The 15,782-nt window shown below is 43.4% G+C and overlaps 1 protein-coding gene across 4 annotated transcripts in view; it reads right to left on the bottom strand.

Annotated features, from left to right (window-relative positions):
* The window catches only part of DCAF5 (DDB1 and CUL4 associated factor 5), a 78,182-nt gene extending 62,429 nt beyond the window's left edge, over window positions 1–15,753 (bottom strand). The window contains exons 1-2 of one of the 4 annotated variants that reach the window (XM_052782361.1): window positions 15,493–15,753; window positions 3,931–4,074 (exon numbers count right to left, since the gene is read on the bottom strand). In XM_052782361.1, the coding sequence (XP_052638321.1) occupies window positions 3,931–4,074; window positions 15,493–15,706 (358 nt within the window). In that variant the 5' untranslated portion in view covers window positions 15,707–15,753. Of the gene's footprint in view, window positions 1–3,930; window positions 4,075–5,501; window positions 7,397–12,331; window positions 12,686–15,317; window positions 15,403–15,492 lie in introns of those variants that run through there. The other 3 variants (XM_052782363.1, XM_052782364.1, XM_052782362.1) reach the window with 3 other exon arrangements.
* Between the last annotated feature and the right edge of the window lie 29 nt (window positions 15,754–15,782).

Here is a 15,782-nt window from a genome sequence, read left to right as displayed (position 1 = left end):
AGTAAAGAGAAGACTACTGTATGAAGCAGCAGAACACCTTTAACTCTCATGTGAATACACCTTTCTTCCTGCATAAAAAGACAATGGAAGGTGAAAAGAGATGTCATAAGCAAAATGCAGTGGGCTCCCAGCTCAAATGCCGCCAGTTCACGCTGTCAGCGTTCAGGGGTTTGCAACCGTTGAGAAGGCACAAACATGACATCCAGTGTCATTTCTTTTGCATTAACAAAAAACAAACCAAGTAACCAGACAATCATGTCACTTGTCTTTGATCACATCCATTGAATACAATGGAAACTAACCACATGCATGCAGACTAAGAGGGTCACAGCTACAAAGTAATTCCACTGGCTCATGCAGTGTTTGTCAAGCTATAGCAACAGAGTATTTTTTTTTTAGTCTTTGCGCTGAATATTAATTCATCTAATTTGGCAACTCCTCTTTAGAAATATTTAGGGAGACACACATTTATACTTAATTCAGAAGAAAAAAACAGAAAGCCCAGTGTCACATTTTTATGCTCAGTATGACTTTGGAGTTGCAATATCAAGTTGTGAAGCTTTCCTAAACGTACACCAAAGCCAGAGGTTCAGAAAGAGCAAGATTTCATGTTATGATTCTTAAGTGTTTGGCTGATTCAGTTTTCATTTATCCCATACACATTTCAATTTGTATTCTGTCCCAACAGAAGAAATATGAGAAAGTTTCTCTTTGACTAATGAGGTGTGAGATTTTTCTACATCCACTTGCTCTTTGCACAGGCACCTAGTTAAATCGGGCCAGCCTTAGATTACTGCAGTAGCTCATCTTTTCCGTGGTACAATAAACAAGTCACTTATGTGTAAGTGTCCTTTGATCATTAACTGCAATGGAAACTGCCCATTATACATTACAGGCAAGGTTTATACCTAGTAAAACTATTCTAATGCCTATGTATTTCACCAGTGAATAATGTAGCCTAGTTTCCCCGGTGACAAAATTTCCTCCAGCAGACACTCCTGCGCCTCACTCTCCATACAGTATGAACATGAGAATCATTCTAGATGCCTGGCTTCAGGCCTCTAGTCATCATGGGATCAACATTCCCTTCCATCACAAGCTCCAAACCGGGAAAGAAAGAATGAAAGGAGGGGGTGTGTGGAATAACCACTGCTTCTCTCTTGTTTTGTGTGTGGGAGGAGAAGGTGGTGATAAAAATCTAACCACAAACTGCTTGGTTGCTTCTGGTAAGGATTCATCCCTGCACAAAATGTCACTGCTGTTCAGCCCAGTAGGGTTCCCACTTAGTGTTTTATTTAACGCAGGAGTGTTCATTCTTCATTGAGAATAACTCGGTTGTAATTGTATATGCAACCCTCCCATTTATAATCTCTCTTGTTTTGATAACTGCAGTTACAATGATCAGAAAGACAAGAAGTATCTGCCATTCCCTTCAATTACACCTGTGAGGATGAAATACTGCAGAGCACATACAGAGGAGCACAGTTAAGGTGGCCTAAGCCCCATATCTGTCACATCAGGCCCTACAGAAACAAATTCAGTTTCCTGTAGGTTTATTTCAGCTTTTCATATACCTAACACTAAATGCAAAAAAACAGTCCGTGCAGTTTACTAAGAGGGGATCTTTCATTTCAAATGCTGCTCTACTCTCAGTGCATGTGGACAAGGAAGGACGACAGTATTCTTCAGGGATGGGAACTTCTTTGCTATCTTGAGACAGTTTTTTTTCTCCAGAGATTACATGCGAAACACTGTCCACTCAGTTCCTGCCTTCCATTTTTGCAATGGCTACATGTGGTGCTTGCTACACATGCACTCCTTCAAAGCAAAGAGCTTTGAAATTCCTTGGATGCAATCCAATTTGTACTGAAGTGGAAAATCCTTTCTCTTCTGCTATCAAGAGCTGCTTTAGGGAAAGGTCGTCAGATCCTAAGTCATGAGTCATTGGCAGCTTTATTTAAAGAATGAATTGAGTCCTGTGCACCTTGTGCTTGTTTCCATACTCTAATTTTTAGGGGTTTTTTTGAAGTATTTCAACTTCCATGATTTGAATACAACTCCAACCCCTCCATACTGGGGAGGGTGACGACCAATAGATCTTAGGACCCACAATTCTTTCAGACCTTTTAAGAATCTCCCAGAACATTGTTGAGTGAATAAATATAGTTAGCCCCATTTTACCGATACAGATAAAACAGATGGTACATCTAGGCCATACAGCAAAATGACTCTTTACAAGGGATCCAAGAGTCAGACTCACAGCCCTTGCAGATGAGCTCTGTGAATCTTGGTGGAGCAGCTGAAAGAGTTCCTGACTCCTCCAATGGAAATAATTTCTGGCAGAGGCACAGTGTGTTTATGCAAACTGGAGGAGGAAAAAGAGATGAGAACGGCCAGTTTGGCTGTGCGTCAGCTGTCACAGCTCATCTAACCTGGCATCTTAGCAAAAATCCACCATAATCAGTGATGTACGTCTTCAACTCAAGGTGTTAACTGCAGTGGCAAGGTACAGTCAAACTACTCTGCTGCCCTCCTGTGAAAACAGTAGCCTCTGACAGCAGGCCCCAATGGACAAAGGGTTGAGTTGGAAATGAGAAAATACCATTACAGCTGGTCCAGCAAGATTTGGCACAGTTCATTCCTTGAATATTCATATAAGGTTCCATTTGTCTGAATTCAAACTAAAGTAAAACAGACTCCAGCCCAAATGTCATTGGAATCACTCATGCAGATACATTTACTTGAAGACAGTGTAGACTGCTGTCTTTCTCATAAAACAAACAGCAGTCCCCAAAATCAGAAGATAGGCATCACTATTTGACATTTTTGGGGTTTTCTCCACTTGAGAAGTATATCTGAATCATTTCAGCCTTAAAATTTGACACCATCTTAAGCTTTGTCATGCCTTTTTTTTTTTCTAAGGGATGTTATAGTTTTAACAGTGTTGAAGGATGGGAAGCTTCCACCATTCACATGCGCTTAGAATCAATTTATAGCACTGATTTGCTGTTCACAAATCTTGGTTCAAAAAGGTAATGAAGGGATCTGACAAAGTAGTCTCATAATATCCTAAAATAAGTCTAGCTGTATGTTAACAGACATACTGATGAAAGATACAAATTCCTGTCCATTCTATTATCATGTCAGATAGAGGAAATGAAGTACAGCAGAAAATGACACTGACTGCATTTTGACAGTCTTGCGCCTTTTTCTTCTCAATTCAATTTTCCTCCCTACCTCAATATTTCAAAAAAATCAAGTGGTGAAATGAACCTAAATTCTAGGGATTATTACCCCAGAACAAGTACATGTCCACTCTCCTTATGTTAGTTTTCAGACTGAATTAAACTTTCTGTTAAAAAGTGGATTCATATTAAAAAAGATGAAGAATATGAAGGCCAATTAGAGCCCAACTGCCAACAGTTCTAAAAGGAAGACACTTATCTAGTGAGGAATGAGGTCCGAGACAAAGTGATCCACCAATAGATGGCAATAGCCCTTCATTAGCCATCTAAGGGTGCATTAAAATCACCTAGGAGCAGCACAGATTTTCAAGCATCAGGCTTGAGTGCCAAAGAGGATGCAGGGTTTGCTCTCAGTACAGCTAAGAGGGAATAACACAGACCATGTTCCACAGTCTGTGGCCCAGGTGGGGGCAGATTGGACCCAGGATTCTCCTGACAGCTCAAGACATGACGCGCTTACACCAGGGTTTGGGAAAGGAAAAGCATGACAAAATTGAAAATGTTGTGCTACCTGAAGATTTCCCTGTTCCCAAAGAACCTTCGGCTGCTGATTAAGGACACCTTCCAGATCCTTAAGGGACAGGGAAAAGACCTTTCATGTGTGGCAGGATCTTGCTCATGGCTTCTACTCTAAGGCATTCACAGTGCAAACCCCTGTGAAATCAGGGTGCTCTTCCTTCCTTACCTCCAGAGAACACTTTCGTATTGCCACTGTTGAAAGCTAGGCAGAAGATATTAGAGTGATGCTCCCCTTTCAGCTGAACTGGTTTGACTCTTGAGTGGATGGCTTCTTCCATATGCCAAAGTAAGACCCGGCGGTCATCCCCTCCTAAAAGACAGAAAGGAAATGTGCATTACTGCTTGAGCCATAGAATCATAGAATCATTTTGGTTGGAAAAGACCTTCAAGATCATCGAGTCCAACCATTAACCATGTGTAAATTGATGACAGACAAGTTATTTAACTCTACAGTTATTCATAAAAGGCTTTGCCGAAATCCTAATTAGCATTAAAAAAATTATACCTCACAAGGGTTTGGATATATAGACACGCATTTACATTAAAATGCCATGCAGTCAGGCATTTAATTAGTATTAACGAAAACAGAGGAATCAGCAGGAAAAGTTTGAATTAAACAGCTGCTGTTCTGCCAACACAGTGACAACCTAAAGCAACCTGGAGACTCAGAATCTTACTGGTATGTAAAATTCTGTGGCAAGCTGTAGAAGACTTACATGCCAAATTAACATAAGCATGTTGGCAAAATGCTTCTACAGCAACTCCTTGTCGCCAGCATCACTTATGTTATGCACAAAACGGGAGCTTTTTTCCTCCCTTTCACTGACAACTGTATCTCCTCTAGCAGTCTTTGCAAAGCCTTCATAGCATAGGTTGGCTACAGGACTGACATGCGGCCATAAAAACATTTTACTGAAGCATTCAGAAGTCTTCAGTATGCACAATTATGTCATGCTTCGAGATCTGTAAAGGTTAAGACAGACATTTGTAAGGTGAACTCCTGAGAAAGAGAATAACTGGGAAAAAGAAGTTCAACTCTCTTGCTTTACAGCTTGCTGTGCTTCTAATTGCTTGCCTAGGTGCAGTTCTCAGTTCAGAGCTCTATGCACAAATATATTTAAGTGCCTCATTCTCTGTCTGGTAAACACACAGATATAACAAATATTAGACTCTGTTCATGCTTCAATTGCATTAAACTATTGTTTATTATGAAGAGAAAAAAATTCAAGATACTATTGTATTTGACATTACTCTCAATATCAATTTTGAATGCCTGTAAAAATCTGAATAAAGCTTCTTGAAGTCAGACTCAAAATATTTTTGGTATCTGTCTTTAATAACAAATGAAAGAGAATGGCATCACAAGTCAAAAGTGCCACTAGAAACATGCTGAATTCAGTTAAAACATTTTAGTGCTTCTTTGCACAATCAAAAGCATAAACTCGGCTCCTTCTGAGCTGCTATCCAAAAGGAAAAAGGCATGAAACAGAGACAAAAGGAAACTGAAATTAATTCGTCTGCAGTTTACTTCAAGAAGAGGTAAATGCATAAACAGAATTCATGACTACTGTTAATCAGATTTCTTAAAACTTTTTACATCATACGATGCTATTAAGAAGTTTTCCCATGGAACTGAGTTATGTCAAACATCCTTTAACAGTCTCTCAGCCTTTAAGTCTCCTAACAGATTTTACAACAATCACTTTGATAGACAGTACAGCTGCATGTTATGCTTACCCATGCTCCATGAATAACTGTGTATTCCTCCTCCTGATTTTGTACTTTACAGAGCAAACAAGTACACATGATAAAAAGATTCGTGATGCATTTGATAACTACTGGGAATAAGAGTCAAATGTGATGGGTCCGGAAAAACTCACAATAATTCATGGTCAACTAAACTAATGGGAGCTTAGATTCCTTTCTGTCCAGAAATAGGAGAAAGTTGTATTTGCACCCTAGTGATTGCACATGAGCTAGTAATAATGATACACAGAAATACATGACTGCTGAAACATATGACCACGTTAGTCACACTAAAATTGAAGTGATTATCACATTTAAAGTGGTTACTTTCCAAAGCTGCCAATAGCCAGGTCTTAACGTTATCACTAGCTGGCAAACAATTTAAGCAACATTTGAGGCTGGTTAACACCAATATTGCTTCTGTCAGACTACATTTACTGTCTTTCAAGACTTCCGTAAAAGACATTTCAGGGCAAAATATAATAACATACTGTTGCTAATTGTTACCATAGCAAACCAATTTGCAAAACCACTGCAGTAAGTCTACACATCCTCCTACCTGATGGCACAGCCATCTAGGTGTCTCACTTTAACAGCACTCATGCTCATTTCCATTACCCACTTAGTCCAGATACGAACAAAAACAATGAAGATATCCAAAGACAACAAACGTTACTGTGGTTTCCAGCACACATACAGTATGGTAGGAATAGGATAAATTGCAGCCTGTGCAGAAAAGTCTTTGACAGTGTTAAAGTTGCCACTACCTTCTTTTTCACAAGTTTCTACACCTTAGTGCCTGCTTCCTCTGCCTCCAGCTTAGAAACAACTCTTCCTACTGAACCCAAATGTCTCTCTCTTCCCAGACACCTAGATCTCCATGAGACTTTGGTACAAAGGGCCTCACTATTGAGGCCCAACACTACAGCAGCCTGAGAACTCTGTTTGCCTTTGTGGTGGCACATGTTCCACAGTTTAGGAGCTTTTAAATGCTCCCCACACTCATGCAACCCTGTCCCTTCTCCATCTATGTATTGTCTTGCACATACTTGTCTTTGAGAACTTCTACACACGTTTCATGCCTCAGTTTTATTCCTCTCATACCCCACTGAGACAGAAAAGTTTAATAAAATGATAATGTTAACTGGACTGGAAGAGTGCTCCCTTCTAACTCCAATTCAACTATTCCAGAAATACTTCTGACTTAAGGCCAGTTCCACCAGAAAGAAAAAGCCTTACCAATGTGTCCAGTCACAGAGGATTTGTGGCAGAAAGACACTTTACCAGTCTCTACATTCTCATACAAAAGAAAAAGAAGTATTAAGTCACAGGCAAATATACCCAAGAAAAGTCAACTCTTACATGACTGAAACCAGGAGAGGTGCGAACCAGCAAATGCAATCTCCACTACCAAAACTTGACTTTTAGAATAAGAGGGAAGAAAGGACGGAGGCACACATGTATGGACAGGTATACAGGGAGACAGGAAAGAAAATGTAATATATAGAGCTTTTACACTGTGTAGAAAAGAAGCACGATTTGTCAGACACAAAGTGCATGCACATCATGCAACATAAGTTACAAGTCTGAGAATTATAGGAAACTCCAGGCCTATAGCATTCATTTTGTACAGTTGATCAGTGAATGCAGATTAATTAAAATGCTTTCAATTTATGGTGGATTTATTGTGCACGTACACCAATTCTACAACATGTGAAGCAGAAGCCACTCAACGCTTTTCAAAAAGCACTGGACCCACTGCACAAACTTCTGATAACTCTGCAATGCTCTCCAAAGAGAGTAACTGTGTGTATGGCAAGGGTATGTTCTTGACATGATACAGAGCATATATCAACAGCAACAGGTTTACTACACACCTGCAAAACCTGGATATATGGCCTCATATGAAAATACCTTAGCCACCAAGGCTCCACATGTAGATTTTCTAGAAACTGAAGCCCCACACAAAGTGCTGAATTTGTAATTTTTCAGCTCATGGTGTCAGAAGCAGCAAGCTTGACATATTCAAGGTGGAAATAGCTTAACTTCCATCTTATTTTGCTGATTCTGTTTAGGACTGCATGACTGACAATTTGAAAAGTAAAAGTTTGTGTGACCCAGCTAAGAATCATACAATGCCATTCTATAGTTACTTTTCAAAAAGGAACCACATTTCGAAAGATTTAATTAGTCAGGTACTTTAGTGTTCATTATGGGTCAAACCTGCTTCCACATTCAAAACCAAAGTGCAGCAGGAAGAGAAGTCAGGCCAAAGAATTATTTGTGGTCAGAGAGACTGGAAATTTTATCACCTTCCCATATTACTCTTGATGTAGAGAAGAGCAGTATTCCAATTTTTTTTTTTTACAAGCACACATGAAAGAAAAATACACAAACAGACCTTTCTTCCCTGCCCCAAGTCACTGGAAGACCTTGTTAATGCTTTGGGCCTTCTGACTAATGTTGATGAGACACAGGCAAGATTAAGGAATTCCACCCAGAAGATACATAACAGAACATACCTAAAAAGAAAGCTTGCATTTCAGATCTTGGGATAGTTATCCTGAAATAGATTCTTAACTAGACAAACACTTTGTGTTCACCCTTGACAATCTTCTAGCTCCTGTGGACCCGAAGTGGACCTCCCTGAAGAATTAAAAATGCCTTCTCTTCTTCACAGTTTGCCTGCTTCAGAATGGTTTGTGCATGCTGTATACCCCAAGATTTGGGGGAAAAAACAAACAAACAAAAAGGGTTCCCCCCTCAAGTTATTTCTTTTGGGTTTTGGCTTTGGATTGGGGGGGGGTGGTTTGGGGGCATTTTTTAAGTAGCACAAACACTATAGGTAGAATATGCCTATTCTAGATAACTGAACAGGTCCCAAATGACTCAGCATGGCATATATTTCAGCACAACAGTTCACTGCCTCCACCGTTCCTAAACCAAAGCATTCTAGTTTCACCCTGCTTTTGGACTAGTTCTTCCCAAAAAAGTTTCCTGATCTGGTTATCTTCTAAACAGGTAATCACTAAATTTATACACAATTAAATTTGGCATAAAAGTCCACCTCACAGTAACAGTGGTCTAACTGTAGTCCAGGGCTGTTCTTATTAGTCCTAAAATGGTTCAAAGTGGGCCAGAAGATACCCTTGCCAAAAGCAAATCTAGTCTAAACAGTATCTGCGTAGCTCATGAAACACGCTTGAGTTCTTGTGTGCTAACAGAAGCACTTAAAAAATCACACAAGTTAGGACTTAAAAACTGCAGTTTTAAAGTGCATCAACCTTGCTGATTGTGGACAAAGCTCAAGACCGCTACTCCTCTTTGTCTCCCATATACCAGGTCCAGTCACTGAAGAACCTACATGGCAAATGGGCAAGACTTCTAAATCATAACTTAAAAGATTAATCTTATTGCTTGTTTCTACTCAAGAAGTTGCATGAATCACAGAAAGTCTGATCGGATGGTATTTCAGGAAGTTGATCACTTAGTTGACCCCTGGCCATGGGCAAAAGGCCAGACTGTGTCAGAATTATTCCCAGTAGATGTATGTCTAGTTTGTTCTTAAAAAACCCACCCAAGTAGATTTCACACCCTCCTTAGGCAGCCTATTTCAGTGCTTCATTATCCTTGCCACTAGGCAGATTATCCTAATATCTAGCCCAAGGGTGCAGTTTGACATTACATATAATCCCACTCCCCCTTGCCATGTGCTCCTGCTATTTTCCCTCCCATTGAATTCAGTGGTGATGCAGCCAGAGGACGAGTAGGTTAAAGAAGGTGACCTGACAGAAAATCAACTGCTGGACAAACAACCTCTCCCTCCCTATTCCTTCCCCCTGTTCAGATGCTTCCATCATACCAGCTTTAACCTTTAAAAATGCCACATTACAAACAACAGAGAGGAAAAATAAGTGAATGAACTACAGGATGAAGTGGAAGTATAAGATCAAACAGCATCCTAAAATCTTTCTTCCTATAATTTAAGACCATTTCTTTGTCCTATTTGCAGTGGACAAAGAAGAGTTTACAACTTTATGTAATAATAATTTGTAGTGGGTTGACCCTGGCTGGATGCCAGGTGCCCACCAAAGCCGCTCTATCACTCCCCCTTCTCAGCTGGACAGGGGGGAGAAAATATAACAAAAGGCTCGTGGGTCAAGATAAGGACAGTTTAATAAAGTGAAAGCCAAGGTCGTGCGCGAAAGCAAAGAAAAACAAATGATATTATTCTCTACTTCCCATCAGCAGGCGATGTCTAGCCACTTCCTGGGAAGCAGGGCTTCAGAACGTGTAGTGGTTGCTCCGGAAGACAAAAATGTCCCCCTTCCGTCTCCCTTTACTTAGCTTTTTATATCTGAGCTGACGTCATATGGTATGGAATATCTGTTTGGTTAGTTTAGGTCAGCTGTCCTGGTTATGTCCCCTCCCGAGATCTCGCCCTGCCCCAGCCTGCCATTGAGGGGGGGGCAAAATGTTGGAGAGACAGTCTTGATGCTGTGCCAGCACTGCTCAGCAGTAGCCAAAACACTGGTGTGTTATCAACACCTTTCTAGCTACTGATGCAGAGCACAGTGCTATGAGGGCTGCTATGGGGGGTATTAACTCCATCTCAGCCAGACCCAATACATAATTAAAAACACTTTTATGCATCTTAAGATTTGCATCTCTACTCAGCTTTTCTTTCTGTAGACCAAGTGGACCCCTTTCTTTCAGTCTTTCATTTTTCTAGACCTCTGATCATTCTTCATACCCTCTTCTAAACTTTCTCTAGTTTGGCTGTACCTTTCTCAAAGTACAGTGCCCAAAATTGAGCACAGGGCTCCATCTGAGGCCCCAACAGCACCAAATAAAGCAGGATTACTTCACATGCTTTATCATGTCTGATATTTATGTTGTGATCTACTATCACATTTGGATCCTCTTTACATGACTATGGTCTAGTCTCCATAGCGTATTTGTAGAGTTGACCATTTCTATTTACATGCTGTAGTTTGCATTTGTCCCTGTCAAACCACATGACATTTTTTTCCAGGTAATGTCTATTAATTAACTTTAAATTCAACTCCTATCTTCTAAAATTATTGCTGCCTTTCCTGGTATCATCTTTAAATTTTATAATTTCTCAAACATTTATGAAAACATCGCATAGTAACTGGACCTAAGATCCCTCCTCACACAGAATTCTGCTTGATACAAAAAGACTAAGATCAAGACTGCCACTCTTTAGAACATACTTGATACACAATCCCCTTACTTCAGAAGTAATATTCCACTACCTTTGCTAAAGTCACCTCATTCCCCTGTTTTAGGCTCATGCTCCTTCAGATTTACATGGCAACCAAATGACAGATGAATTTCCAGTACTTTCTTGCATCCCTACAGATTTACAATCATAGAAGAGCTATTAATTTTTGCATTATCTGGTGAGGGAAAAAGAAGCCAAGAGAAAAAGAACATATGCATGGATTAAGTAAGCCTCAGATTACAGTACTTCCCAGAAGTTATCTTGAAAGTGCAGTTTAAAGTAGGGAAAAAAAAACCTGGGAGGTTCTGATAAAGATACTCATGTTTGTAAAAGATAGCAGGCATGAAAAATGACAGTCAGATAAACAAACAGGAAAACATATCCACCAAACTTGAGGATGGGAGAAAGAAAGCCTGTTACACAGACTAAGCAAAGATGATTTTTAATAAGCTAAATTGCAGAAGGAGATGCTTGGCATATCTGAGGGAAGAAGTCAGTTACGTATCATTGCATGGTAAATATAATTTCCATGCACGGACAGTCATGTGTTTCTCAAACTGTTAAGAGAAAAATATCACCACCTAGTATATGAAATGTTGCAAAGACACATTTTGTCCAATAAAATCTTTCAACTCCATCCAGCAGCTAGTTTTAACTAATTTCAGCCCACTTAAACATTTCTTATAGGTTAAGCTTTCCTCTCCCCTTGTGTCATTCTACAGATAGGTCTTTTCTACTTGTCACATTGCATGTTCTCCTGAGTATCCACCTCCTCCTTTCATTTCTCAGTTTTCTTTAATTCTTGTCCTTATGCCTGTCCCTTCTTCTAGCACTCCTGCCCCAAAACATTAGTGTCTCTCTCTCCCTCTCCCTCTCCCCCCCCCCCCCTTCTCTAAAGTGACACTGTTGAGTTCCACACAGGTACAGCAAAAGCCTAAAGACTGGCCCCCAACCCAACTTGTTGACCTCAAATTTTTTACTTGAAAACATGGTTAGGAACCAAATTAATTACTATTAAATGTGTAATCTCCAATACAAGATTTAAAGAAGTTAAGATACGAAAAAGTTTCAAACATGCTTTCAGAAGGCCTGCTGAGGCTTGTCTACACTGACGCGCTCTCCAAAATCCTAACAGGAAAAATATCTGGAACTGTAATATAAACCCTGTTTAAGCAGTTTGAAATGTTTACTGAAACAGTAATCATTAGCCTTACAGACTTGCTTCTGGGAGATACATTAAAAAAAAAAAAAAAATGCGGGACGCATACCCAAGAAAAGCATTCCAGCCAATACAGCACAAATCTGGATGCAGGCTAGCATTTAAATGGCATCAGTATAGCCACTATGAATGCACTGTATAAGCTGTACTTAAACCAGCTCTAAAACAAGGTCTAAGTTGTTAACAAGTCCATTAGCTGAAGCAGACCCCTCTAGGTTAAGAATATACATATTAACCAAGACTGAACAACTGAAAAGACTGCTTGTACTCTTCCTTTTCACACACTCCAATATCCCCGTCAACTCTCTTAGCTGCTGTAAGTGCAGATGGAAGCATCTAACATCTCATCCATACCTCAGCACGCTGACTATTTTGAGGGAGGAGAGACCCACATGCCATCTATTCTAAGGCTTTCTCTGCATTTGGAAGACTTCTGAAGCTTCAGAAAACTTCAAACTAGAGGCAGCTTATACTCTTCCTTTATCTTTCATCTGAGCTCTCCTCCTGTTTTTTTCTGCTTCTGCTATTTCTCAGAGTTTCAAGATTAAGTATGACCTTAAAAAAAGGAGGGGTTTGAGTGTAATTTTAATGAAGCCCGGGCTTATAATGGCATGAAATTTAACAGACTATCCATGAATCTTTCACCTTTTAATTTCTTATTCTTGACTGAAGAACAAAGCACCTGCCTGCTGTTGCTATATCACATAAAGTATTCTAGATCTTACGGTCACAGATAATGTAAAACTTTGTTAAAAACAGTTACCATAATTAGAGCTCTTCATTTTCTCAGGACATCAGTACAAGGTCAGATTTAAGGTAGTCTGTTCTTAATTATCCCATATTTGTGCACTGCTAACACATGGAACTTAAGCATCCTCTTCCCACCCCTGCCTTTTCTTTTTTTTTTTTTTCCTCGCTTGCTTCCTAGTCATTTCATGAAATTTAGGAGCGTAGAACTCTAGTACCATTTATCTCCTGCATATGGAGGAAAAGCTTACCCCCTTTAAACATTCTGTAGTTTTATGAGAAGTTAGGAAATTGAAAACTGGACATCGTTTGAAAGCCTTCCTTTTACGTACGCTTCTTTAGATGTCCACTTGATGGGAAATCTGTCTCCATTCTCTCACTGCACCTACCTTGACTCAGGCAGCTTGGACAAAATTAATTCTTAAAAATCCCTTCTAGCCCTCAACTTTTTATGCTTCCACCTAAAGAACGGATGTCAACATAGGTAAGTGCATCAATGATATGACAAGACCTGAAGCATCTCCTGAGGCTTTCTCAAGCAAGAAGAACAGAAAATACTGATGGTGTTTCCATCACTTATTATGGAAAATAAAAAAGCAACAACAGATGCACTTGAGCTCTCTGTAGCACTTTATAAGTAGAAATACACAGCTCTACTTACTACTGGAGAAGGACCAGTACAAACTAGCATGCCAACTCTAGCACATCTGGGAAATTTAGAATAGATGAATCAGCATTCCCTTCCAACACACACGTGTATATACCTATATATGTGCATGTACAAATATATATATATATATATCCCCGCAAGATAAATGGATGAGTATCTCAAAAGTTGCATGTGTAGATAGATAAGAGAATCCCTGACAGTAACACTAAGATCCTTTATGGGCACTTATTCTGGAAATCACTGGACTTACACTTTTAAGTTTCTTCAGGTAAGAAAGTTAAATTTAGGAAGGTCTCAGTGTACCAGCTTCCACTCTATGTTTACAAGGTGTTTTTATTCTGCCCTTGCTTAAAGGTAACCGAACAGCTGTTAATAACTTTTTATTGAATCCCCGTTATTTCTGGAGTTACTACTGATACCTTTGTGTGACAGAGGCCGCCTCTGCCCAGACACCACGGCAAGGCAATAAGCAGCCCGCTCAGCCATACCCCCAATGCCTTCCTCAGTAGGCCCTGTCTCAATTTACAGCCCACCAGAGGGTGGCCAAGCAAAACCGAGACCCTCTCGCCCCTCCTCCACGCCCTGGCTGGTAACTGGGCCATTACCCTCTTGCAAGCGGGGAGACTAACAAAGCTGCCGCGGCCTGATGCCAAGGAGCTCTGCAATTTCCCCGGGGGCCGCTGCCCCGCACGACAGGGAACGGGCCCTCCCCGCCGCAGCCCGGCCCCGGGGGAGGGAGCTGTCGGCAGCCCCAGCCCGCCGGAGGGCAGGGGAAGGGGGGCCGCTGCCTCCGGCCCGCTTTCCCCCCCAAGGGCCGGGACGCGACGCCCCCCCGCCCGCGGCCTGCAATGGACACTGCGCTCCGCGGCCTGTCCGCCCCCGGGGCGGGCGCGGCGGGGGCAGCCCCTCCCGGGCTGGCAGCCGTCTCCCCGCCGCCCCGAAGGGCTCTGCCCCCTCGCAGCGGGGCGCGGGGTCCCCCGGCTCGGCGGGAGCGGGGCGCCGCGGCCCCCCGAGGCCCGAGCCCTCGGGGCGCCGCGCCGTGCCCCGCCGCGGGCGGGATAGGCCCTCGATTGCCCGGCCTGTCGCTAAGAGCCGCCCGAGGAGAGCGCGGCCTAGCAGCGCCCGGCCAGGCCCCGGCCTGAAGTTGTCTCCTTCCCCCGCCGCCCCTCCAAGCCCGGAGGCGGGGAAGGAGGAAGAGGCACCTGCGCCAAGCGCTGCTGGGGGGGGGGGGGGGGGGGGGGAGGCGGGCAGCCGGCCGCCGAGCCCCGCAGCCCCTCCCCGGCTGGGGGGAAGGGGGTGCAGAGCCTTTCCCCGTCCTCGGTGTCGCAGCTGATGTCAAGCGCTCACCTCCCTCCGACCTGACAGCATCCCCCCCCATGGCTTCCTCAGCCCAGGCAACAGGGGGGGGCTTGAACCCAAAAAACATCCCCACGAAGATGATCCCCCCCCTCCCCAAACGCGCCCTGCGAGGGGAGGAAGGGGAGGAACAAAGCAAAACCCTACTCCCCTCCCCCAAAATAAGACTGGGGTTTGGGGGGGCTGGTGGTCCCGAAGTGACCAGTCCCTCAAAGAAACCGATCCGGTTCACCGCCCGACACCGAGCGGGACTGCCGCCCGCCCCCCGGCAGCGACCGCTGACCCCCGCCCATCCCCTGCTGAGCCGGCCCGGGCCACGGCGCTGACAAATGTCACCCGGCGCCCACAATGCACGCCGCGGGGTTGTTTCCCCTTCGTCGTCGTCCCCCCCAAAATAATAAAATCCCCTTTTAAGGGGCAAAACACGCAAGCCATCAAATAAAGGGGCACCCCCAGCTTCCACCCCCGGCGCCCTGGAAACACTCTCGTAAAAACTTTGTCCAGGGCTCCCCCCTCCCCCCCAATAATAGTAGAATTTAAAACCTGTCAACCATTTTAGATCCCTACTTGGGAAACATTATTCCCGGGCACCGGTGGGTTTGAGAAACGACTCCGAGCGCCGCCGCGGCTCCCCTCCCCCCGGGCCGCGGGGGAGGCGGCCGAGGAGGAGGAGGAGGAGGAAGCAGCTTTCTGGGGAGGGGGTGGCGGGAGGGGGCGAGGGACGGGGAGCGTTACGCTTTACCTGAGACCAGCCACTGGCCTCCATTGTTGGAGAATTCAATGGCATTGACACAGCCGAAGTGGCCCAGGAGGTCCTTCTTGTAGAGGTTCCTGCAGCCCCGCAGGCGTCTCCGCTGGAAGTCCTGGGTGAGCAGGGGGTCCCCCTCCAAGCCCCGCTGGGACAGGAACCCCACCACCGACCGCATGCTGCCCCCCCGGCCGCCTCTCCTCTTCATGCTGCCGCCTACGCCGCTCCCCGCCGCTCCTTCCCCCGCCGCCCCTTCCCCCGCCGCCGCCGCCTCCCCTCCCCCG

This window comes from Harpia harpyja, chromosome 3 (assembly GCF_026419915.1).
Source record: "Harpia harpyja isolate bHarHar1 chromosome 3, bHarHar1 primary haplotype, whole genome shotgun sequence".
NCBI lineage: Eukaryota > Metazoa > Chordata > Aves > Accipitriformes > Accipitridae > Harpia > Harpia harpyja.
The sequence above is the reverse complement of the archived record's forward strand: the minus strand, read 5'-3'. Positions and strand labels throughout refer to the sequence as shown.